This window comes from Peromyscus maniculatus, chromosome 4 (assembly GCF_049852395.1).
Source record: "Peromyscus maniculatus bairdii isolate BWxNUB_F1_BW_parent chromosome 4, HU_Pman_BW_mat_3.1, whole genome shotgun sequence".
Classification (NCBI taxonomy): Eukaryota; Metazoa; Chordata; class Mammalia; order Rodentia; family Cricetidae; genus Peromyscus; species Peromyscus maniculatus.
This window is the reverse complement of record NC_134855.1, coordinates 97,046,237-97,071,269: the sequence shown is the minus strand read 5'-3', so window position 1 is coordinate 97,071,269 and position 25,033 is coordinate 97,046,237. Positions and strand designations below refer to the sequence as shown.

The window sequence follows — 25,033 nt, the reverse complement described above, 5'->3', positions numbered from 1 at the left end:
GGACCTCGTGGAATAGACTTTACATACACAAATAACTGCCTAATGAATCCTGATACTAGTGCCGAAATGAAGCATTAGCAAAACTAAGGAGAGCTAGAGGGAATATGTTTATTTGTAACTCAGCCACTTTGCAGAAGGCTACATACATAGAGAGTAAGATCTGAACTGAATTTAAATTGGATTGTAATTATCAGGAAGAAAGGAAATTCAAAACTAAAGAAACCTGATTTTTAAAAGGCAATGATGTGAAAGTATAGACTTGGGGAGGTAGTCCACTGTGACTGGAAGGTACAGTATAGGAGAAAAGAAAGGCAAAGATTATGTTGAACCCATAAGAATCTTAGAAAAGAATCTGCTCTGAATTGATCTGTATTTTGTAAGGGAAATAAAGCCATCATATTTCATTCTCTTGGTACATTATGCTTAGGCTACAGAGAAACTGTAACAGACATAGAGAGGAGTCTGACTTTTTCCTGGTGATATAACCCAAAGATGAAGCAATTTCAAAAAAATTGAGTTACACCATGTCTGGAGGTTTTTGATTCAACACTTTGAGTCTTTCTCTCACTTTGCTTTATCAAAGCGAAATTGGGTTAAAATGAACATCAAAGGCAAATTTGAAATAAACTTTAGGGTGGATGAGGCCCTGCCCCATTTCCCTTCCCCACCTAGCAGTGAGTATCCTTTTACTGGGAAACAAAAGAAGAGTGAAGCTTGAACCAATCTGTGAGTCCCAATTCTAGCCCCAGGTCTCTTTGTAGACTTCATTGACCATCCACTGGACAGTGGGAGTGACTGTAATAGCACCTATCCTAAAGGCCATCCTGAGGATGAGATGAGCTGAACCAGGGAAAATACATAAAACACTGACTATACTTTGGGAATGCTCAGGAAATCCCAGCCATCAACAACACAGCACCAGTACTGCAAGGTTCACCTAGTATCTTTGCATTACGCTACTGTATCTGTATATCTGTTTTACTTAGTGAACTTGAAATGGTTGAGAAAGCATTTGCTAAAACTACTTCATTATGCTGATACCTTTGTTTGCATGTCAGTGGTTAAACATGTAGGATATAGAGCCTGGCCCAGTAGCTCATGCCTTTAATACTACTAGTACTTGGGTCTGAGTCAAGAGGATTGCCACAAGTTTGAGATCAGTCCCTCACTCCATAGAGAGTCTTTGGCTAGTTCTTCGTTATGAGGTGAGACCCTGAGAAATAATAAGTAGGATTTACGGATATGATCCAGAACTGGTCTGAATTTGTAGGAGCTTTCAAAATGGAGGACTATTGTAGATTGAGAACAAGCTAGAGTGTGGGCAAATGGGACCCTGAACCTCCACCTGTCTTCACTAACCAGAATAGTGATGCCTTTATCTATTTTGCATATAGAGGGAGTCGATTAGCCTTTAGTTTGGAAAAAGTTGTAGTGTTTTGTCAGCTCTGATAGCATAGTCCTGCAATCCCAGTACTCAGGGTGCTGAAGTAGGAAGATTGCCCTGAGTTCTAAACTCTCCTGAGCTACAGATATGAGGGGCCCAGAAAGTGCCAGTGTTTTAAAAATAGTGTGTTCTACAGCAGTTGTCTTTCTTTTTTGAATTTTTTTTCATAAAATATATTTTGACCATGTTTTCCCCTCTCCTGATTTCTCCCAGATCCTTCCTACCTCCCTACCCACCCAAATTTGTTCTTTAGACAAAAAATACCCAAACAAATCAAAATGAGTCAAAAAGTCTGCAAAAATACTACTGAGTTCATTTTGTGTTGGTCAGTTTCTCTTAGACATGGGGCCTGCCCTAAAGTGCAGTTGATAGACCCAGTGAGACTTGTTTGGAGAAAAGTGAAGTTTTCCTTTGCCAGCTGGTCTTGGTTGCAGATAGCTTCTTGATTAGAGGTGGGAGTCTGTGTCTACTTCCTCTTGGTTGCTAACCTGTGCAAGCCTCAGGCATGCTGCCCCAGTCTCTGAGTTTATATGTGCATCAACCTTGGGTCTGGTAGACACTGTTTCCCTGGAGTCATCCACCACCTCTGGTTCTTACAGTCCTTCTGCCTCTTCCACACAGATCCCTGAGCCTTGAGGGGAGGGGTTTGATGAAGACATTTCATTTAGGACTGAGTGCTCCAAAGTCTCTCGCTCTCTACAGTAGTGTTTCTTAAACTTGATGCTTACAAGCAATACATCATCAAAATGTAGATTCTGGTTCTGCCTTCGGTTTTGTGTTTCTGACAAACTCCAGGTGTCCCTAGTGATGAATGTCATTGGCTGGTCATGTCCAATACCAGGCCTCAAAGGGACGCCTCTGCCTCTGCCTTTCTTTCTGCTCTTTGCTTGTGTCCTCACCTGTGGATTTGGGGTGTATATTAGTTTCATCTTTGAAACTTTCCTTAAGATATATTTAACAAATAGAAATCATATTTAAGGTAGATTTAAGATAAATCTTCTATGTTTATCTACTTTTGTGTGCATGTGTATGTATATGTACATATTTATATATTCTGTATAACAAATAGATATAACATACATCTATTTGTTAGAGAGCAGTCATTTCTTTAATAGAGTCGACATTCCTGTACATGTATATAATGGATCTCGATCCAGTCTACCCTCAACTCCCTCTTCTCCTCCCCGGCATGCCCTGCTCCCACATACTCTCCTCTTTTTGTGATAACCTATAGACTAGTTAGCGCTGCCTACTAGAATGTTGACTGCAGTGAGTTATGAGTACACTGGCCATGTCATATCTGGAAGGCAACATTTCGGCCCTCGTCCCCATCTTCTTACCTCCTTTCTGCCTCCTTTTCTGTGATGTTCTCTGAACCTTGGCAGGGTGGAGGTGTGTTACATAGATGTCCTTTTTAGGACCAAGCATACAGTGGGCACTTACTCTCATCCCTTTATCAGTTTGAACTGCTGCATTAATTGCTGACCATTACAAAAAGAAGCTTCTCTGGCCAAGGTTGAGTAAGTATTTAGAAGACAGTTTGACAACATGTCCTTTAGGAAAACAACAGAAGTAGATGCCTTGATAGAGAGAGCATCTGACCTCCAGAGCAATGGACGTTTATAATAGCAGGCATAGATTTCTTCCTGTGGATCAATCTTCATATTCAACCAGAACCTTGGTTATCTTCATACTGTTTTTGAACCAATAGGCATCTTGCCTAGAAGGCCAATATTGTAGCATTCAGGGTTCACGCAGAGCTGGGTAGTACAATTGATGGCTTTTCTCCCTCAGTGGTCTACATAGCACTTCCTGGCACTATGCAAAGCTAGCCAGATGACAGAAAATGCTGGCCGTACTTTCAGGAGGGGAGGCTAAAACCTTTCTAGATTATGGATTAGCCTATAGAAAAATGTCTGCCGTAGATCAAACAGTGAAGGGGAAGATGAATAGGAATCTCACTTACACAACTTAAGTACAACATAGCTCTCTGAACAGATGAAGATAGGTTTCTTCCATGTCCCAGAATCTAATCAATATTTATATGTATAATTCAGCTATCATTTGGCTTAAAAGGGCTTATTGGGAAATGTTATCATTTATACTATTTTCTACAGAGAAAATATTTTACTGTTTAAAATAACCTTGGACCTTTTTTTTTGTTTGTTTGTTTGTTTTTCGAGACAGGGTTTCTCTGTGTAGCTTTGCGCCTACCCTGGACTTTTAAATTATAACCTGTTTTTATGTTCAGGCTATCTATATATTATTTCTCCTGCAGTTGTACATAAAATGTTTTTACATTAAAAAGGGACAAATACTATAGAATTGTATTACATGAAATATATAGAGTATACAAATTCATAGAGACAGAAAAATTAGACATTATCTCAAGATGGAGAAGAAAGGAATATAGAGCAATGATTTCCCAAGTACAGAATCTGTTTTATGTGATGGAAAAACCCCACAAATGGACAGTAGTATCAGGACATAATATCATGAATGTAATAAATCAATACAATTAATGTAATTAATGAATATCATAAATATAATTATTGAATGAATACTGCAAATGTAATCAATGAATACCACAAATGTAATTAATATTATGAGTGTAACTAATGAATGAGTGTAATTAAAAAATAAATTAATTAAAAAGAGAAGAAAAAAGCTAGCCAACAAGGAAGAGATTTTCAGATCAGTTCCAGCTTAATTTCTCTATGTCCTGCAACCGGAGTGTGCTATGTCTTCAGCAGCAGAGTCTTACTGTGGAGGTATGGTGTGCAGTGGCAAGTAGCCTGCCTTGTTTGGGTGGCTTTTGGAACTTCCCTGACCAGTAACTCTGTAGGGAGGTAGCCCACACCAGGGCACTGAGATTTTATAGTTAGCTTACAGAATAGGTTTCTATAAGGGTTTTTCACCTGTTTGGATTAACCTGTTTCCTTCTTCCCCCTCTTATTTACCCTTCCCTATTCTCCTCCCACTTGGTATTTGACCCTCTCCTTGTGCTTTCATGGCATGTGTGTCCTGCTGTCCCTCCACCACTCGCATGGGCCTTTCTACCTTACTGACCTCTACAAACATTCAAAAGTAAATACACATCAAAAGTGTGAAGCTAGGATGGATATGTGAGTGAGAACATGTAGTCTGTGACTTGTTGGAACTGAGTACCTCACTTGGCAGTGTTTCTGGTTTCATTCGTTTTCCTGCAAATATAAAAGAATTCATTTTTAGGCCGGGTGGTGGTAGTGGCAGTGGCAGTGGCGGCGGCAGTGGTGGCACACGCCTTTAATCCCAGCACTCGGAGGCAGAGGCAGGCAGATCATTGTGAGTTCGAGGCCAGCCTGGGCTACAGAGTGAGTTCCAGGAAGGGCGCCAAAGCTACACAGAGAAATCCTGTCTTGAAAAAACAAAACAAAAAAAATTCATTTTTCTAGCTGGGTGGTGGTAGTGCACGCCTTTAATCTCAGTACTAGGGAGGCAGAAGCAGACAGATCCAGATCTCTGTTAGTTTAAGGCCAGCCTAGTCTACAAAGTGAGTTCCAGGGCAGCCAGGACTGTTACATAGAAACTCTGTCTCCATAAAACCAAAAATACTCTTTTTCTTTACTGCAGAATAAAATTCCATTGTGGTTGTGCGCCACATTTTCATTATCCGTTTATCATTTGCTGTGCATCTTACCTAATTCGATTTACTAGCTATTGTGAATAGAAGCCGCATTAAACATGGGTGTGCAGTAATTTCCATAATTGCTGTACCAGTTTGCACTGCTACCAACAGTGGATAAGTGTTCCCCCTTCTCTCGATACATGCCAGCATTTGGTGTCATTGGTGTTCTTGTTTTGTTTTTGTTTGTTTGGCTGGCCTCAGACTCAAGGAGATCTACTTGCCTCTCCTGCCTCTGCTTCCTGAGTGCTGGGGTTAAAGATATGTGCCACAAGCAGCTGTCGTTGTATTCCTGGTAATAGCCATTCTTCCTGGGGTGAGATGGAGTTTCAAAGTAATTTTAATTATCTTTCCCCTAATGGCTAGGGATGTTGAACAATTTTTAAATTGTTTGCTGGCCATTTATATAGTTCTTTTTTTTTTTTTTTTTTTTTCCCAAGACAGGGTTTCTGTGTAGCCCTGGCTGTCTGGAGCTCACTCTGTAGACCAGGTTGGCCTCGAACTCACAGAGATCCACCTGCCTCTGCCTCTGCCTCTTGAGTGCTGGGATTGAAGGCGTGTGCCGCCACCACTGGCTATAGTTCTTATTTTAGAACTCTAGTTACGTGTCCATCTCCCCCCCCCCCTTTTTTTTTAAAGTACAGTTATTTCTTTTTAGTGTTTAGCTTTTTGAGTTCTTTCTATATTCTACTACTATCCTCTGTCAGGTACATACTGGCAGAGATTCCCCCCCCCCATTCTGTAGGCTGTCTCTTAACTCAAGTAACAGCTCCCTTTGCCTATACAGCAGCTTTTTAATTTCATGTTATTCTGTTTGTTGATTATCAGCCTTATTTGTAGTCTGAGTGGTTAGAGCCCTGTTTAGAAAATACTTGCCTGGGCCTTTATCTCAAAGTGTGTCTCCTATGTTTTCTTAGAGCAGTTTCAGAATTTCAAGTGTAATTTTGAGGCCCTTGATTTATTTGAAGTTGAATTTTGTGCAGAATAAAAAGAGAAGGATTTAGTTTCATTCTTCTATGTGTAGCTAGCCATTTTTCTAAGCATTATATGTTGAAGATGTTGTCTTTTCTCCAAAGTGTATTTTTCGTGGTTTTTTTTTTTTTTTTTTAAATTAGGCATCTGTACTTGTATGGCCTTGTAACTGGATCTCTCTTCTATTGACTTGATCTGTGAGTCAGTTTTTATGCCAGACTATGCTGCTTTCAATTCTATGGCTCCATACTATGACTTGACATTAGGTAGGATGAAAGCTCCAGCAGTATTCATTTTGCTCAAGGTGCTTTGGCTATCTAGGATCTCTTGTGCTTCCATATGAAATTTAACATTTTTTTTTTTTCTGTGAAGAATGCCACTGGAATTTTAATGGAAATTGCATTAAATCTGTAGACTGCTTTTGGTAAAACAGCGTTATTCACAGTAGTGATTCTTCCATCTAGAGTCTTCCTCATTTTTTTCTTCAGTGTTTTAAAATTTTCATTGTACGGGTTGGAAAGATGGTTAAGAACACACGTTGCTCTTTTGGAGAACCCAAGTTCAATTCACAGCACCCACATCAGGCAGCTCACAGCCACCTGCAACTTCAGCTCTAGGGGATCTGATTCCCTCCTGCCTCTGAAGACACCACGTACACATGCACAGGACCCCCAACATACACAAGAATAAAATAATTATTTTTTTCATTACAGAGATGTACTAGATTGATTAAGCTTATTTCGGGACTGTTGTTTTTGTTTGTTTGTTTTAGGTTATTGTGAATAGAATTGTTTCTCTATTTGTTCCCTTTTTTATTTTATATGTATGGAGTGTTTTCCCTGCATGTATGTGTGCCAGAAGAGGCCATCAGGTCTCCCTGGACCTAGTATTACAACAGGTGGCTGTAAGCTGCCATGTGGGTGCTAGGAATCAAACCAGGGTCCTTTGGATGAGTTGCCAAGTGCTCTTAACTGTTGAGCCATCTCTCTAGCTGGTTTCTTTTTCAGGTTGTCATTGGTATATAGGAAAGCTAATGATTTTTGTATGTTAATTTGGTATCCTGCCACTTTGCTGAAAATACATATCCATTATAAGAGTTTTCTGATACAATCTGTAGGATCTCTTATAGTATAGAATCTTGTCATCTGCAAACAGGGGTACTTTGCCTTCTTCTTTTCCTATTTGTATACTTTTTTTTTGCTTCTCTTGTCTTAATGCCCAAACTAACACTTCAGCACTATATTGAATACATGTGGAGAAAGTGGGCCATCTTATGTTGTTACTGATTTTAATAGAATTCTTTTGAGTTCTTCCCCATTTAAGGTTAGCTATAAGCCGGGCGGCGGTGGTGGCCCACGCCTTTAATCCCAGCACTTGGGAGGCAGAGCCAGGAGGATCTCTGTGAGTTCGAGGCCAGCCTGGGCTACCAAGTGAGCTCCAGGAAAGGCCCAAAACTACGCAGAGAAACCCTGTCTCGAAAAACCAAAAAAAAAAAAAAAAAAAAAGGTTAGCTATAGTTTTGTTGTGTGTGTATATATATATATATATATATATATATATATATATATATATATATATAGCATTTATTATGTTGAGTTATGTTTCTTTTGTTCCAAGTTTCTTCAGGGCTTTTAAGATGAAGTGATGTTGGATTTCTGTCAAAAGTCTTTTACATTTATTTGTATTTTTTTGTTGTTGTTGTTGGGTTTTGTTTGTTTGTTTGTTTGTTTGTTTTTTTCCTTTCGTTTTTTCGAGACAGGGTTTCTCTGTGTAGCTTTGCGCCTTTCCTGGAACTCACTTGGTAGTCCAGGCTGGCCTCAAACTCACAGTGATCCACCTGGCTCTGCCTCCTGAGTGCTGGGATTAAAGGTGTGTGCCACCACCACCCAGCGTGTTTTTTATTTTTTTATTTTTATTTTTTTTATTATTATTAATTTTTTTTTTTTGGTTTTTCGAGACAGGGTTTCTCTGTGTAGCTTTGCGCCTTTCCTGGAACTCACTTTGAAGACCAGGCTGGCCTCGAACTCACAGAGATCCGCCTGCCTCTGCCTCCTGAGTCTGGAATTAAAGGCGTGCGCCACCACTGCCTGGTGTTGTTTTTTTTTTTTTAAGATTTATTTATTTATTATGCATACAGTGTTCTGTCTGCACATATCCCTGCAGGCCAGAAGAGGGCACCAGATCTCATTACAGATGGTTGTGAGCCACCATGTGGTTGCTGGGAATTGAACTCAGGACCTTTGGAAGAACAAGCAGTGCTCTTAACCTCTGAGCCATCTCTCCAGCCCTATTTTTTGTTTTTGATATGAATGCTGGTGATACACTTAGGTTCTTCTGCATGTTCAGCAAGCACTTACCAAATAAGCCATCTTTCCAGCCTAGTACTACATTATAGAATTCTGCTTTGGCAATGTCTCCCTTATGAGTACTAATTTCTCTTCCAATTTGCTTCCTAATAAACAACCTCAGGCCTGGGGGTGTAGATTGAGTGGTAACTTAGCCTAGTAAACATGAAATCCTGGATTTAATTTCCAGAAGGAAGAAGTACAAACATAATCCCAGGTCATCTGGAAGAACAGCCAGTGCTCACTGAGCCATCTCTCTAGTGCACAATAGTCCACATCTTTTCTTTTTCTTCTGGGGAGGCTGAGACAGAAGGGTATGGATTTTAGGCCAGCCTAGGCTACAGAGCAAGACCCTGGCTCAAAATCAAAAATGATCTAGAAAGATAGCTCAATGGTTCAGAGAGCTTGCTGCTCTTAGAAGGACCCAAATTTGGTTCCTAGTGTCCATGTTAGGAGGTTCACAACTATGTCTAGGGAATTGGACACCCTCTTTTGACCTCTGTGGGCACCCACATAAAAGTACACATACATACAAACATACATAATTATAAATGAAATCTTAAATTAAAAAAGGGGGAGTGCTGCTGGGTAGTGATGGTGGTGCACACTTTTCATCCCAGCACTCTGGAGGCAGAGGCAGGTGGATCTCTGTGAGTTCGAGGCTGGGCCTGGTCTACAGAGCGAGTTCCAGACAGGCTCCAAAGCTACACAGAGAAACCCTATCTTTTGGTTTTTCTCTTTTTGTTTTTTAATTTTATTGATTGATTGATTGATTGATTGCCGAATGCTGTTTATTGAAGGAGGGAGGAAGTCTTAAATGCAGGCTTACAGCACAGTGGGAGAACCCCAGAGGGCAGAAGTTCGCTACAGATGTTTTACAATCTTGCATCCAAGTTGTTACGGCCCATTGTGCAGGATACACAAACAAGGAACTTCCCTTAAGCATTCAGGAGGGTGGAACCCGGCAGGGAATTAGCATAGGGAGGATATCAAGGTCAAGGTCAGCAAGCAAGGCAACAGTTACCTAAAACGGGGGCCAGGACCCTATAGGTCCCCTTTTACTAAAAAAAACGAGCTTCTGACTTAGGTTGCAGGGGACGTCAGCAGGTCACCTTACCTGTCATGGAGATGCCTGCCCAGGCCACACAGGCGCTCTGTCTTAGGTTGGTGAGCACCCCCCAGGCATTACCAGTCTCTGAATACTCATTATCATACAGGCTCAATCCTGTGTGAGCTGAAGAGTTAACTGCTGCCAAAGATCTCAAGGTGGCACTGGGCTTGCAATCTGTGTGTTTGAAACAGAATAGACCAATAGAAGTCCTAACCCACCCATAGCCAGTAAGCTAAAGGCAAGTTAGCCATTCCCTTCCTTAACGATCCTTACTGCAAATTGGAGTCCTTGTAAGATGGTATCCCAAAAGCCAATGGAACTTGAGTTTATAAATTTATAATTTTCAAAGCCAATAGAGATTTATATAACTATTGAATTAAATTTATCATGCCCAGTAGAATGAAAGATTAACTAACTGTGGTAGCTACTTTTGCTGCCAGGGTCTCCACTGTGCTAGCTGTAGTAAGCAATTATGAAATGGTAATCCCAGAAACAGTAGCAGCGGTGGCCGCCATTGCTATAACAGCAACAACGGCAGCAGCAATGTCAAATTCTCTTCTGGAGTGTGTGGACATCCACTGGCATGGATACAACTCCAGGAACACGAACCGCCAAGGCCCATTTTTCTTGATCCCAGCACGACTTAAGCTGGCAGTTCTGCAAAAGAACAACTAAGAACCATCAAGAAAAAACAGGCAGCTCATAAGGAGCATAACTAATGGTCTTATAATGGCTACATTCAGGCTCATAAATTTTAAGGTATCTTGGGGGGGGGGGCTAAATGAATTTCAGGATGCCAATAAATGTTGCACAGAGCCACTCCTGAAAAGTAGGTACTACACCAGCTTGAAAAATTGTGAAAATGAAAAGGCTTAACTGGCATGCTGCTGTTAACAAATGGAGGTCAGTGACCTTCAGTGTTATCCTTAATCTCCAAGGTGTCTGGGTGACATGTTCTCAAACATACTTGAAAAAGCAGTTACCATACATTACCTTCTGGAGAATCCAACTGCATGGCTACAGTTCCTAGGCTTACGTTAATGCTTGCCAAGACTGGCCATATTGGGCTCTCAATCCCCATTGGCATCAGAAGGGGAGAGTTTTTCACAAAGGCCCAATAGGTCTCCGCCATGTTGGGCTTCAGCAGCAGCCACAGGGCACACACAGCGCTCAGGAATCCAATGAGGAACCTCATTGTCCTGAGGAAAGACATAAACAAAACCCCGGGCCCATACCAACAACAGATCGGGTCTCCAAGTGCCAGTAGAAAGATCTTTCCATCGCACCAGAGGATGATTTGCAACAGGAGCCCTCCAGTGCTTATCTGCAGCAGATACTCCAGCAGAATCCACCGATAAAAAATTTAAAATATATAAAACAAGGGAAAGAATAGAATGTGGAGAGGAATGATGAGTCCCTAGTTCCCCCTTATTTTACTTTAGTAAAATATGTTTGTTTGGGTTTTTTTTTAATAGTTCAAATTTTTCTTTATTTTTTTTATTTTTTTATTAATTTATTTTTCTGTTATCAGCTTGATACAGTATGTATTCTTATCTTAATAGTGAAATGTTTCATTGAGGCTTGCTCAGTAATTGAGTAAAACTAAAACTTATTATAAGCCACAGTTGTCCTAGGCTCCCCCATACTATATATATATATATATATAGCCTCCATGGTTCTGTGGGTTGTAGTCTGATTGTTCTTTATTTTATATCTAGAATCCACTTATGAGTGAGTACATACCATGTTTGTCCTTCTGGGTTTGGGTTACCACACTCAGAATGATTTTTTTCTAATTCCATCCATTTGCCTGCAAATTTCATGCTTTCATTGTTTTTCTCTCCTGAGTAGTACTCCATTGTGTATATGTGCCACATTTTCTTAATCCACTCTTCAGTTGATGGGCATCTAGCTTGTTTCCAGGTTCTGGCTATTACAAACAGTGCTGCTATGAACATAGTTGAGCATGTATCTTTGTGGTATTAATCAGCGTTCCTTGGGTATATGCCCAAGAGTGGTATGGCTGGATCTTGAGGTAGTCCGATTCCTAATTTTCTGAGAAACCGCCATACTGATTTCCACAGTGGTTGTACAAGCTTGCATTCCCACCAACAGTGGAGGAGTGTTCCCTTTGCTCCACATCCTCTCCAACATTGACTGTCATTGGTGTTTTGATCATAGCCATTCTGACAGGTGTAAGGTGGTAACTCAGAGTCATTTTGATTTGCATTTCTCTGATGATTAGGCATGTTGAGCATTTCTTTAAATGTCTTTCAGCCATTTGTGAATTCTCTATTTAGCTCTTTAGCCCATTTTTTTTTAACTGGATTGTTCAGTATTTTGATGTCTAGTTTCTTGAGTTTATATACTGTAGAGATCAATCCTCTGTCAGATGTGGGGTTGGTGAAGATCTTTTCCCATTCTGTAGGCTGTCTTTTTGTCTTAATGACCGTGTCTTTTGCCCTGCAAAAGCTTCTCAGTTTCAAGAGGTCCGTACCATTTATTAATTGTTGTGCTCAGGGTCTGTGCTGTTGGTATTATATTTAGGAAGTGGTCTCCGGTGCCAATGAGTTCAAGAGTACTTCCTACTTTCTCTTCTATTAAGTTTAGTGTAACTGGATTTATGTTGAGGTCTTTGATCCACTTGGACTTGAGTTTTGTGCATGGTGACAGATACGGATCTATTTGTAATCTTTTACATATTGACATCCAGTTATGCCAGCACCATTTGTTGAAGATACTTTCTTTTTTCCATTGTATAGTTTCTTTGTCAAAAATCAGGTGTTCATATGTGCATGGATTAATGTCAAGGTCTTCAATTCGATTCCATTGGTCCGTATGTCGGTTTTTATACCAGTACCAAGCTGTTTTTATTACTATAGCTCTATAGTAGAATCTGAGGTCAGGGATGGTGATGCTTCCAGAGGTTCCTTTATCATATAGGATTCTTTTAGCTATCCTGGGTCTTTTGTTTTTCCATATGAAGTTGAGTATTTTTCTTTCCAAGTCTGTGAAGAATTGTGTTGGAATTTTGAAGGGGATTGCATTGAATCTGTAGATTGCTTTTGGTAAGATTGCCATTTTTACTATGTTAATCCTACCTATCCATGGGAGATCCTTTCATTTTCTGGTATCTTCAATTTCTTTCTTTAGAGATTTAAAGTTCTTATCAAAAAGGTCCTTCACTTGTTTAGTTAGTGTTATCCCAATGTATTTTATATTATTTGTGGCTATTGTAAAGGGTGATGTTTCTCTGACTTCTTTCTCAGCCCTTTTATCATTTGTGTATAGGAGGGCTACTGATTTTTTTGAGTTGATTTTGTTGTTTTGGTTTTTTGTTTGGTTTGGTTTGGTTTGGTTTGGTTTGGTTTGGTTTGGTTTGGTTTGGTTTTGGTTTTTCGAGACAGGGTTTCTCTGTGTAGCTTTGCGCCTTTCCTGGAACTCACTTTGGAGACCAGGCTGGCCTTGAACTCACAGAGATCCGCCTGCCTCTGCTTCCCGAGTGCTGAGATTAAAGGCGTGCGCCACCACCGCCCGGCTGTTTTGAGTTGATTTTGTATCCTGCCTCTTTACTGAAGGAGTTTATCAGCTGTAGGAGTTCCCTGGTAGAATTTTTGGGGTCACTTATGTATACTATCATATCATCTGCAAATAGTGAAAGTTTGACTTCTTCCTTTCTAATTTGTATCCCTTTGATCTCCTTTTGTTGTCTTATTGCTCTAGCTAGAACTTCTAGTACTATATTGAATAAATATGGGGAGAGTGGACAGACTTGTCTGGTTCCTGATTTTAGTGGTATCGCTTTGAGTTTCTCTCCATTTAATTTGATGTTGGCTGTTGGCTTGCTGTGAATTGTCTTTATTATTTTTCTGTATCTATTGAAATTTGTTTTGTGACCAAGCATGTGGTCAATTTTTGAGAAGTTTCTATAGGGTGCTGAGAAGAAGGTATATTCTTTTGTGTTAGGATGGAATGTTTTATAGATATCTATTAAGTCCATTTGAGTCATAACATCTGTTAGGTTCTTTATTTCTTTGTTAAATTTCAGTCTGGTATATCTGTCTTTTGGTGAGAGTGGTGTGTTAAAATCTCCCACTACTAATGTGTGGAGTTTGATGTGCGTTTTAAGCTTTAGTAATGTTTCTTTTATGAATATGGGTGCCTTTGTATTTGGGGCATAAATGTTCAGATCGAGATTTCATCTTGGTGGATTTTTCCGGTGATAAATATGTAATGTCCATCCTGATCTCTTTTGATTGATTTTAGTTTGAAGTCTATTTTATTAGGTTATTAGGATAGCTACACCAGCTTGTTTCTTAGATCCATTTGCTTGGAAAGCCTTTTTCCCAGCCCTTTACTCTGAGGTAGTTTCTGTCTTTGAAGTTAAGGTATGTTTCTTGTATGCAGCAGATGGATGGATCCTGTCAATTTTAGGATTGATTTCTTCTGTTTCTTCTGTCTTGGTATGTTCACGTCTTGCAGGTGTAGAATCGCTAGGTTCTGGTGTTGTCATATAGGTCTTTATGTTGTTGCCTGTATTTTTGCACTGGCGTCTACTCATCTCTTCCTTTGCTTGGTGTAGGCAGTGTCTGTGTCTGAGGGTGCCTCTCTTGTTCTAATTTTTAGTCTTGGTTCACTAGGAGTTCTTGGTTAAATTGGTGCTGTTGGGCTCTGTTTCTTCGGGAGCAGCTTAGTCAAATCAGTGTTAGTGGGTTCTGTCTCTGGGAGCAGTTGTTCCCAGTTGATGCAGGGTGTGCTTATGGTTTCAGTGGTTGTTAGGTTGTAGGGGTTAGTTTTTTTGTTTGTTTTTTGTTTTGGGGGGAGGATTTGGTGGGGGGGCAGGGAAAGGTAGCTGTCTGGTCTCTGGAACTCCGATGGATAGGGCCTAGGGGCTAGAGACCTGATCTGTCCGTCTGGAGATGGGAGCTTACCTGTTCTCAGTCGGTCAAGTGTATACTTAAGATTCTGGTGATCTAGTTCGGTGGCTGGGCCATGCCTTCTTTTGTGTTCTCAGGTCCCATTTTGCTCATTGGTCAACTCCTCAGCTGATCTTGTTTCCTCAGACTTCAAACTGTAGGGTTCTGAATCCTCTCCCGGATGGATTTCAGCTGAGCAGGGTAGTCTCACCAACACCTCCAAGTTGTTGGGTTTCACAGTTGTTGGGTTTCGCAGGATCAGCAGTTGGGTCCTGGGTTGGCCCCAGACAGAGTGTTCAGATCCATTCTAGATCTGTTCTGGTTCCGTCCCACAGAGACGGCTCCTTCCCCAGGTGTTGGGATTAAAGGTGTCCCTGTTCCAAGCTCTTGATTAAAAGCTTGTTTTCACTAACTCTTCAGCAGGTAATAGCTCAGTTTCTGAACTTTATTGCAACTGTGTCTCGGCCGCTGCGCCTACCTTCCTGCCTGCCTCTGTGGCCCGCCACCGCTGCCTGTATTTTATTTTATGTATAAGAATGTTTTGTCTGCCAAGTGGTGGTGTGCATGCCTTTAATCCCAGCATTCCAGAACAGCCAGGACTGTTTCACAGAGAAAACCCTGTCTCGAAAAACAGGAAGGAAGGAAGGAGGGAGGGAGGGAGGGAGGGAGGGAGGAAGGGAGGGAGGAAGATGTTTTGTCTGCATGTATGTGCACCATGTGCATGCCTGATACGCAGGGAATTCAGATGAGGGCTTTGGATCTCCCTGAATCTGGAGTTAAGGATGGTTGTGAGACACCATGTGGATGCTGGGAATCAAACCTGGTCATCTCCAAGAGCAACAAGTGTTCTCAACTGCTGAGCCATCTCTCCAGGTCGCAAGAGCCTTTTCTACACCTTTCAAGATGACAGTGTGATTCCTGTCCCTTGAGTCCATTTTTCTATAACATTTATTGGTTTTCAAGCATTAAACCATACCCACATCTCTGGAAAAAAACCAACTTGGTCATGGTCAATGGTTTTTTTTTTTGATGTGTTCTTGAATTCAGTTTGCTAATATTTTTGTTGAGAATTTTTAAATCTAAGTTCAAGAAAACTGATCTATAATTTTTCATTTTTGTATCTATCTGCTTTAGGTATCAGGGTAATATTAGCTTCATCAAAAAGTTTTGTAGTGTCTCTTTCCTGTTTTATGAAATAGTTTGAGAAGCATTAGTTTTAGTTTTTTTGGAGGTTTGGTAAAATTCACCAATAAATCCATCTGGACCAGAAATATTTAATTACTGCTTCAGTCTCATTGCTTATTATAGAAGGTTTTGTTTTGTGTTGTTTTAGGGTTTTCGAGGCAGGGTTTCTCGGTGTAACAGTCCTGGCTGCCCTGGAACTTACTCTGTAGACCGCCTGCCTCTGCTGGGATTAAAGGCGTGGGCCACCACTGCTGGGCTTTTTTTTGGGGGTTCGTTTAGCAGAGGGTTTGTCAGTTGTATCTTTTCAAAGAGCCAACTCTTTGTTGCATTGATTCTTTGTCATTTTTTTTCCATTTCATTAATTTCTTCCCTGGTCTTAATGACTTCTTTCTGTCTACTAATTTTCGGTTTGGCTTGCTCTTCTTTTTCCAGGGCCCTAAAATGCATCACGAAGTTATCTCTCTCAGAGCTAAGAACTTTTCATTTCCTTTGTTAAAGGAAATAACTGCCTTCTTAATTTTCAGATTGGCTTTAAATATTTTCATTTTTATATATGAGGATAAGGGATGAGTGCACTGAGTGAAGTTGCCCAGTTGCCAGAAGAAAGTGTCAGACCCCTTAGAACGGGAATCAGAGGCCCTTGTTGTGAGGCTCTCCATGTGGGTGCTGGCAACCAAACTCCTTTGCGAGAACAGTAAGTGTTCTTGACCACTGAGCCATCTCTCCAGCTCCATTATTTTTATCTTGGTTTCTTCAAAGACCTTAGTCATTCTTCGTTAGTTCATGTTTAATCTCCTTGAGTTTGTATAGTCAGTAGGATTTTGTTTGCTGTTGACTTGTAGTCTTACTTCATTGTAATCACATACTATACAAAAAAAAAAAAAGATTTCAGTTTTCCTTTGTTGAGGCTCACTTTGTGTCCTTATATGTGATCTACTTCAGAGAAAGTTACACCATGGGAAAAGTCCTTACCGCCGCAGGAAACCAGTGTAAATGTCTCCAGTATATAGAATTTACTGGCTTGTTGGTTTGGGTTGGTTGTTTTTGTAGTACTAGAGATTGAGATAGTCACTTAACTATAGCCCTGGTTCTCTTTCAGTTTTGTATTATAAAACATAGTCTCATTGAACAGTCCAGACTGGTCTTGAACTTACCCTCCTGCTTTAGCCTTCCAAGTAGCTGGCATTACAGAGCTGTTTCACAAGGCCTGGCTGATTAGTCTTTTTAAGTAGGGAAAAGTTATGTTAGACCTTATATATAGTTGGAACTTAGTTGTGGTTCTTAATAGATACATTTATTCTAAGACTCCCCAGAACCTGAGACATATACACTTTTTTTTCTGTATATGCCTAAGATAGTTTATCAAATAAGAATTTACTGGTAGCTAATAATAAAATAAAATGTAATACACTATATCAAAGTTATTTTAAAAATTACTAATTGGCCTGATATGCTGTAAGCCTTTAATCCTAGCACTTGGAGACAGAGGCAGGCAGATCTCTTTAAGTTAAGGGGCAGCCTGGTCTACAAAGAGTTCAGGGCTACATAGTAAGACCTGATCTCAAAGACAAAACCCAGCAATGCATGCCTTTAATCCCAGCACTTGGGTGGCAGAGGCAAGTGGATCTCTATGAGTTCAAGGCCAACCTGGTCTACAGACTAAGTTCCAGGACAGCCAGGAACCCTGTCTCAAAAGAAAAAAACAAAAACAACTTATTAATTACTTGTTTCTTATTTTCTGTTTCCTATTTTCAAACTGCAGCTTTACTGTAGGTAGACCGAAGCAAGGAAAGTGAAACCACAGATTGAAGGACTACTGTTAATGTTTGCTGAGTGTGTGCGTCTGTCTGTGTCTCTGCCTGCCTGCCTGCCTTCTTCGGGTCTCATGTTGCCCAGGCTGGCCTTGAATTTGCTTTGCAGCTGAGGTGGTTCTTACATCTCCTGATCCTTTTGTCTCCACCTCCTAAGAGCTGGGAACACATGTCTGTCTGTTTATACATAGGTTACCCTGTTGAGATTTGGACATGAGCTTTCTACAGTGAACTTTTTGTAGTATCATCTCGGTTAACAGGAGGGAAAATAAGCATGAGTTTGATCTTCTTCTCTAAAGAACCAAAACTTTTGAGACAAGGGAAACAGTTTTCCAGCTGGATCCCTTAAAGTCTTTTCTGCATCTTAAAATTGTGATTCGGTGATCAGACGAACATACTCAGCTTAGGAAAATTACTTTGTCATCTGTCTCACTCTGATACTGAGACTGTAAATTCAAGAACTTTAATCCGAAGGGATTTGCCAAGGGTAGGGCCGAGGGACACGGTATAAATGTTAATTACTAAAAGGAAACTGGTCGTTGTTTATAGCTATGAAAAGTCTATGCTCAGTGACTGAAAAGCCATTTTATTTTGGGGGTTTAGTTTTTATTTGGGGGAGGTTGTTTTTATAAAGCCTACAGAAATCTGTATTGAATTAGTTTCCAAATTGAGGTTGAGATTACAGGTTTTTTAATTTCTTACAGGAGCAATAAACTCACTTGCTGCCCTTTGATAATTAATCATTCCCCCCTGTTCTGTGTATAGTGACTTCAGCCTGGTATGGAGAAGGTGGGCAAAAGCTTGCGAATTAGAATGCAGTGTGATTGGCATCAGACTTACTGTGTTCTTTTATCCTGCTTGACAGGAATATATGGTTTACAGGAAGCATACCTACATGAGGCTGGATGGTTCATCCAAGATCTCAGAGAGACGGGACATGGTTGCTGATTTTCAGACCAGGTAACATTAATGAGCATTACAAAAATCCTTTTGATTTTCCTCTAGTGCTTTCAGTGATGAGTTTGTTTGTTTTAAGCCAGTGCATCTTAAATTATTAAGCAGTCAACATAGCATACCTAATTTTTTATGTGTGTATATTGATATGTGTGTTCCTATGTGTTTGTCAGAGGTCCACATTACATGTCTTCCTCACCAATTTGTTCTCCAGTGACTCACTGAACCTGGAGGTTACTGATTGGACCTGAGTAGATAGTGAGATCTAGGTATCCTCCTGTCTCCACCTCTGGCTCCAGGCAGGTGTGCACCACCACGTCAGCTAGTACCCACTGTGCTCAACATTGCTAAGTCTGCTTAGAGTGGTTCAGATCAAAGAACGAGAGTGTGGATAGTAATATGAAGCATAGCGATAGGACTGTGTAGCCTTGAGTCCTAGAACTGGCTCTGTAGACCAGGCTGGCCTGGAGTTGGCAGTGGTCCTTTGCCTCTTCCCCAGTGCTAAGATTACAGACATGAGTTACCACACACAGCCATTTTTGTCTTACAACATCAGTGCCTACTATTTTGGAAACTAAAGTATTTCCTTTTCTTTTTTAAGATGAAGATAGAAGCCAGGCGTGGTAGCACACGGTTTTAATCCCAGTACTCAAGAGGCAGGGGGATCTCTGAGTTCAGGGACAACCTAGTCTACAAAGCGAGTTCCAGGACAGCTAGGAATGTTACACAGAGAAACCCTGTCTGGAAAAACAAAAAAAAAAAAAAAAAACAAAATAAACAAAAAAACAAAAACAAAAAAAAAGATGAAGATAGAGATACAGTTATACAGTTATAGGTAGTTTGTGCTGGATTTATCTCTTGATATCCCCTGCCTCCACCTCAGGAGTTCTGGAACTACAGACATTGCTACTTATAGCAATATAAGGATTTCTGAATATGAATGAGGACCACACACACACACACCACACACACACACACACACACACAAAAGAAGGGAACGTCAATGTCTATGAAGAAAGTGTTGACAAAGCTATGTTAGTCTAAAGACATAGCTCAGTGATAGAGGGCTCACTTAGCATGTGCAAGACAAGGAGCCAAAGTAGCCATCTCTCCAGAGTTTGCTTAGAGTTGATTTCATTTCCTCCGAGCTTTCTGGTGTTATAGACACAGAACAGTGTGACAAGTGACAGTGGAGTTCAGTCTGTCCTATTCGTAGCTCTCAGTCACAGCACCTCTCCCAGCTGCTAATGAAATTTCAACTCCAGCATGTTACATTTGCGGGGGGAGGTTTATAAGAGCCATTACTGCACTGGGTGCTGCCTCTCATTGTGCTGAGCAGTCTGGTGAGTGCTCTCCTCAAAGAGCAAGCCGTGTTCTTCAGCAGATAGGTCTGTTAAACCCCATTCATAGCGCGCTCTTCCTCACATTCGGGAATTGAGAAGGTGGTAGAGGGACTAAAGACGTCCGCAGTGCTTCCGAGCACTGGCTGCTCTTCCAGGGGACCTGGGTGCAATTCCCATCCCCCAAATGGTGGCTCACTGCAGCTTGTAACTCCAGTCCCAAAGAATCTGACACCCTCTTCTGGCCTCTTGGGGCACTGCATGTACTTGGTACACAGACTTAACATGCAGGCTAACCACATTTTTTTGTTTATTTTTGTTTTTGTTTTTCAAGACAAGGTTTCTCTGTATAACAGCCCTAGTGTCCTGGAACTCACTATGTAGACTAGGATGGCCGAAAACTCATAGAGATCTGCCTGCTTCTGCCTCCTGAGTGCTGGATTAAAGGTGTGCACCACCACATCCAGCTTAAGGCTAATCACATTTTTAAAAATCGGAAAAAATTTTAAGAGAAATTATTTATTTATTTATTTATTTATTTATTTATTTATTTATTTATTTATTTATTTATTTATTTATTTTTCGAGACAGGGTTTCTCTGTGTAGCTTTGCGCCTTTCCTGGAACTCACTTGGTAGCCCAGGCTGGCCTCGAACTCACAGAGATCCGCCTGGCTCTGCCTCCCGAGTGCTGGGATTAAAGGCGTGCGCCGCCGCCGCCGCCGCCGCCGCCGCCGCCGCCGCCGCCCAGCGAGAAATAATTTAGACCTTACAGTATGAATAAGAATGGTTCTGACTTTCTGGACTTCAATTCATTTCCAATTAGTATTTATCTTTTTAATTCTTGGGAAGAAAGTTAAGCACGTAGCTATTTGTGTTAATTAATTTCTTTTCTTTTAGTTTTATTTATTTACTGTTCTACTTACTTGTTTGCTTCCTTGAGACAGGTTTCATATGTCCCATGTCTTTGAATGGCTGATTCTCCTGTTTTGTTTGAGGCAGGGTCTCTCACTGTAGCCTAAATTGGCCTGAGATTTGTAACATGTTGACCTCTGATGACTGAGTTTACAGCTGTTCTAGCTGACCCCATTCCAAGAGTGGCGAGGGAGGGAAAGGAAGGGGAGAGAGAGAAAATACGTACTTGGAGGCCATAAGTCACAGTAGAGTGTCTTCCTCTGTCACTCTTTTTTATGTCCCAGTTTTTATGATAGGGTCTCTCATTGAGCCAGGAGCTTGCTCTTGGTTCTCGCTAGCTGGCCAGCAAGCCCCGGGCTCTTCCTGTCTCTGTCCCCAGTACTCGTTCTGGGAGTATCCTGCTCTCTGTGTGGATGGTAGGGAATCCAACTTGGGTTATTGTCCTCGTGCTAACTCACCAGGCACTTACACACTGAGCCGTTTCTTTCAGTGTCGAGGGGTTTTTTTGTTTTTGTGTTTGTTTGTTCTATTTTTGTTTGTTTGTTTGTTTGTTTGTTTGTTTTAGGGTCATGATATGCAGCCCAGGCTGGCCCATAACTCACAGTAATCCTCCTGCCTCAGCCTTCTGAGTGCTGAAATTTTAGGCATGAAGGATCATACTGAGCTAATCTCCTAATTAATTTAGTAAGAAGAGTTCATTGAGCAGGTGTGGTAGTGCCAGTAGCTTTGAAAACTTTGCTGTGGGGACTGGCGATAGCTCAGCTTGTCAAGAGCACTTGTTGTTTTTTTTTTTTTTTGGTTTTTCGAGACAGGGTTTCTCTGTGTAGCTTTGCGCTTTTCCTGGAGCTCACTTGGTAGCCCAGGCTGGCCTCGAACTCACAGAGATCCGCCTGCCTCCGCCTCCCGAGTGCTGGGATTAAAGGCGTGCGCCACCAACGCCCGGCCACTTGTTGTTTTTGCAGAGGGTCCAGGGGTACTTTCTAAACTCACACGGTGGCTCACAACTGTCCTTAACTCCAGTTCCAGGACATCCAGTGCTCTCTTCTGTCCTCTAAGGGCAGCAGACACACACATAGTACACCATCAAGTTTCCCACATAAGATGTTCTCAGCTTATAAGTCTGAGTTGCATCTTAAAATAGAGAAAAAGACAGGTGTTTTTCAAAACAAAGGGCATGCTTTGCCAAATATTTTCATTATTATTAGTGAAAAGACATCAAAAGAAAAAAATTGCAGTTTCAACTCAAAAGCCCTGTGGCTCAAAGGTCAGCCAGAGTAAACAAGAACTCCTATAAAAAGCCATTTACATTCCCTTCATACAAGACTTATTTATGAGGGATCCTTCCAGGAAAAAGTCTGGCTGAGACTAAAGACTGTTTGGCCAGGATGTCCTGGCAGCATTCAGAACATGTGACCAGTATGTGATCCTAGGAGCCATTCACAAGGTCTTTGCTCTGTGATGAGTTGGCCTTTACTTCCCTTTCTCCTACCCCTTGGCCTTACCAGATGGATCCCCCTCTTCTTCCTGCACTCTAGATGACCGACCAGTTATAGTAACCCTTTAGAAAAGTTGGGGGGAAGTGACTGTAGCATGGCTTCTGTTGTTTGTTTTCTTCAGAGGGAGAGCAGTGTGAGGCTGCAGTGTGACGCTTACATTCTGCTTTTTCAGTCATTCAAGAAGCTTAGCTCCCATCCATTCATGCCTAGCACTGCTCAGGCATTTTGGTGCAAAGGGGATTTAGTGGAATGTACAAAAAGAGTGAGGTTGAGGTACAGTATGCCTGTGTAATGTGGGGTTTCGTAGACTCCTGACAGACACTAGCCTACTCCACCCGGCAAGGCGCTGGCCATTCAGCAAACCCTGAGTGACTTCTCTGCAGCCCCTAGAGGGCAGTCAGACTGCACTGTTGACTTCTAAGAGTTCATCTTGTCTAATCAGAACTCTTAAAACATTAACTTGTATTATCATCTCTAAATATAGTAAGTAAAACAGAACTTCTCAGCCGCGTAGATATGTTCATTATAGTAATCTGACAATACAGTCCAGACTGGAAACTAACTCCTTTGATAATTACAACTCAAGATTTGTCTAATCCTTATTTCTGTGATGAAATTACATTGATTGTAGCACATTTGGGCTATATTTAATGTGTCTCACCAGAAGCCGTCTTTTCAGTACAAAATTAATATCTAAAAGAAGCATTTTCACCCTGGCACTGGTGGTGATCACTTACAGTTCTGGCATTCTAGGGCAAAGGTAGTCCATGGCAACTTTGAGGCCAGCCAGGGCTCCATAGCACGACATGGTCAAGAAAAATTTCTTTCTACAATTGTAGTTCTAAGTTTTTATGTTTATTTTACTTAGGGGGGGGGGTTTCCTTTTTTGTTTTTTTCAAGACAGGGTTTCTCTGTGTAGTTTTGCGCCTTTCCTGGATCTCGCTCTGTAGACCAGGCTGGCCTCGAACTCACAAAGATCCGCCTGCCTCTGCCTCCCAAGTGCTGGGATTAGAGGCGTGCGCCACCACCACCCGGCTGTGTGTTTGTTTCTATTTATGGGTGTTGACTGCTTCTGGTCTGATTTCTTGAGCCTTCCAGATGACTGAGCAGTGTGTAATCTACTGCTGCTGCTCTTCTCATAGTCTCCCCAGCTGTCTTCTCCCTTTCTGTCACATACCTGGTCACATCACGGAAGTCTACCCAGTGTTCATATGCTAGGCTTCTTCAGGAATTACCCACTTTCAGTGGGTATCACACAGGCGTTAGAACAGGAGAGCAAGTTATATGGAGCCAGAGTCGTCTCAGTGCTCAAGTGAAATAATAATGCAGTCTTTAGACACTAGTTGGGCCCTAAATCCTCAGTCAGTTTTTATTTGAACATTATTATTGTTCCTCCGTGGACCTGTACACATCCAAGTTTCCATGGACGTTGGCCTGTCTCCATGGGAAATGTGCTTATGAACTGGCAGGTGCACTGCAGTTTTGTTGTTGTGTGCTTTGTGCTTTCATCATGAAATCGCTGTTACAAGTTAAATAAACTTCTGAAATATCACAATGGATGATGAATTCAAAGATTAAAAAGGAAAACAGAAAGCCTGGTATGGTGGCCACACCTATAATCCCAGCACTCTGAGGCAAAAATATTACTATGAGTTCAAGGCCAGCCTGGGCTACATAGTAAGAACCTACCTCAAATAAGGTAAATGTTCCATCAAGCTTCTAATGTTTCTTTCATCTCTCCATCTCTGAACCACATCTCTTAGAAGTATAATTTCATCTTCTTCTTCTCCTCCTCCTTCCTCTTCCTCTTCCTCTTCTTCTTCCTCCTCCTCCTCCTCTTTTTTTTTTTTTTTTTTTTTGAAACAAGGTTTCTTTATGTATCTCTGGCTGTCCTGGAACTTACCAGGCTGGCCTCAGACTCACAGAGATCCGCCTGCCTCTGCCTCCCCGAGTTCTGGGATTAAAGGCGTGTACTACCACAACTGGCAAGTGTTCTCTTTTTTCTTTTTTTTTTAAAATATTTATTTATTTTTATTTTACATGCATTGGTGTTCTGCCTGTATGCATGTCTGTGTGAGGGTGTCAGATCTTGTAGTTACAGACAGTTGTTAGCTGCCATGTGGGTGCTGGGAATTGAACTCATGACCTATGAAAGAGCAGTCAGTGTTCTTAACCCCTGAGACATCTCTCCAGTCCCCTTCTTTTGTTTTTTCAAGACAGGGTTTCACAGTGTCATCCTGGCTGTCCTGGAAAGTCACTCTGTAGACCAGGCTGGCCTCAAATTCATAGAGATCCACCTGCCTCTGCCTCCTGAGTGCTGGGATTAAAAAGGCGTGTGCAGCCACCACTGTCCAGCAAGTGTATTCTTTCTTTTTTTATTTTCTTTTTAGTTTTTCAAAACAGGGTTTTTCCATGTAATAGCCCTGGCTGTCCTAAAACTCACAGAAATCCACCTGCCTCTGCCTACTTTGTGCTGTAATTAAAGGTGTACGCTGCCACCACCTGTCATGCATATTTCTTCCCTTTTTTAAAATATTTATTTATTTGTTTATTAAGAGATTTTCTATTCATTTTACATAGCATCCACAGATTCCCCTGTCCCCCCTCCTCCTGCCACATATTCGTTCTTAGTAAATATACCGAGACACTGTTTTGAGGAAAAAAGGGAAAGGTAAAAAGTAAAATTCAAGGATAAACTGGTAAAACTTTTCTGGTAGTATGGAGCTTTTGCATCTTGACATACTAGGGGCCCTAGATAGGCTTTGATGTCCACGCGTCCACGCGTGCCTCTAGGAAAGTTATGTTTCCTGAATGCAAGTGATGGGCCTGTCTGGTTTAGTGGTTAACAGGTGCTTATTTGACAACACTTCCTTCACTGACAG

General features: G+C 41.2%; 1 protein-coding gene across 4 annotated transcripts in view; it reads left to right on the top strand.

Annotated features, from left to right (window-relative positions):
• Positions 1-25,033, top strand: part of Ino80 (INO80 complex ATPase subunit) — a 112,836-nt gene that overhangs the window by 67,734 nt on the left and 20,069 nt on the right. For all 4 annotated transcript variants that reach the window (XM_042275971.2, XM_042275969.2, XM_076570371.1 and 1 more), the window contains exon 28: positions 18,314-18,408. In XM_042275971.2, the coding sequence (XP_042131905.2) occupies positions 18,314-18,408 (95 nt within the window). The remainder of the gene's footprint in view (positions 1-18,313; positions 18,409-25,033) is intronic.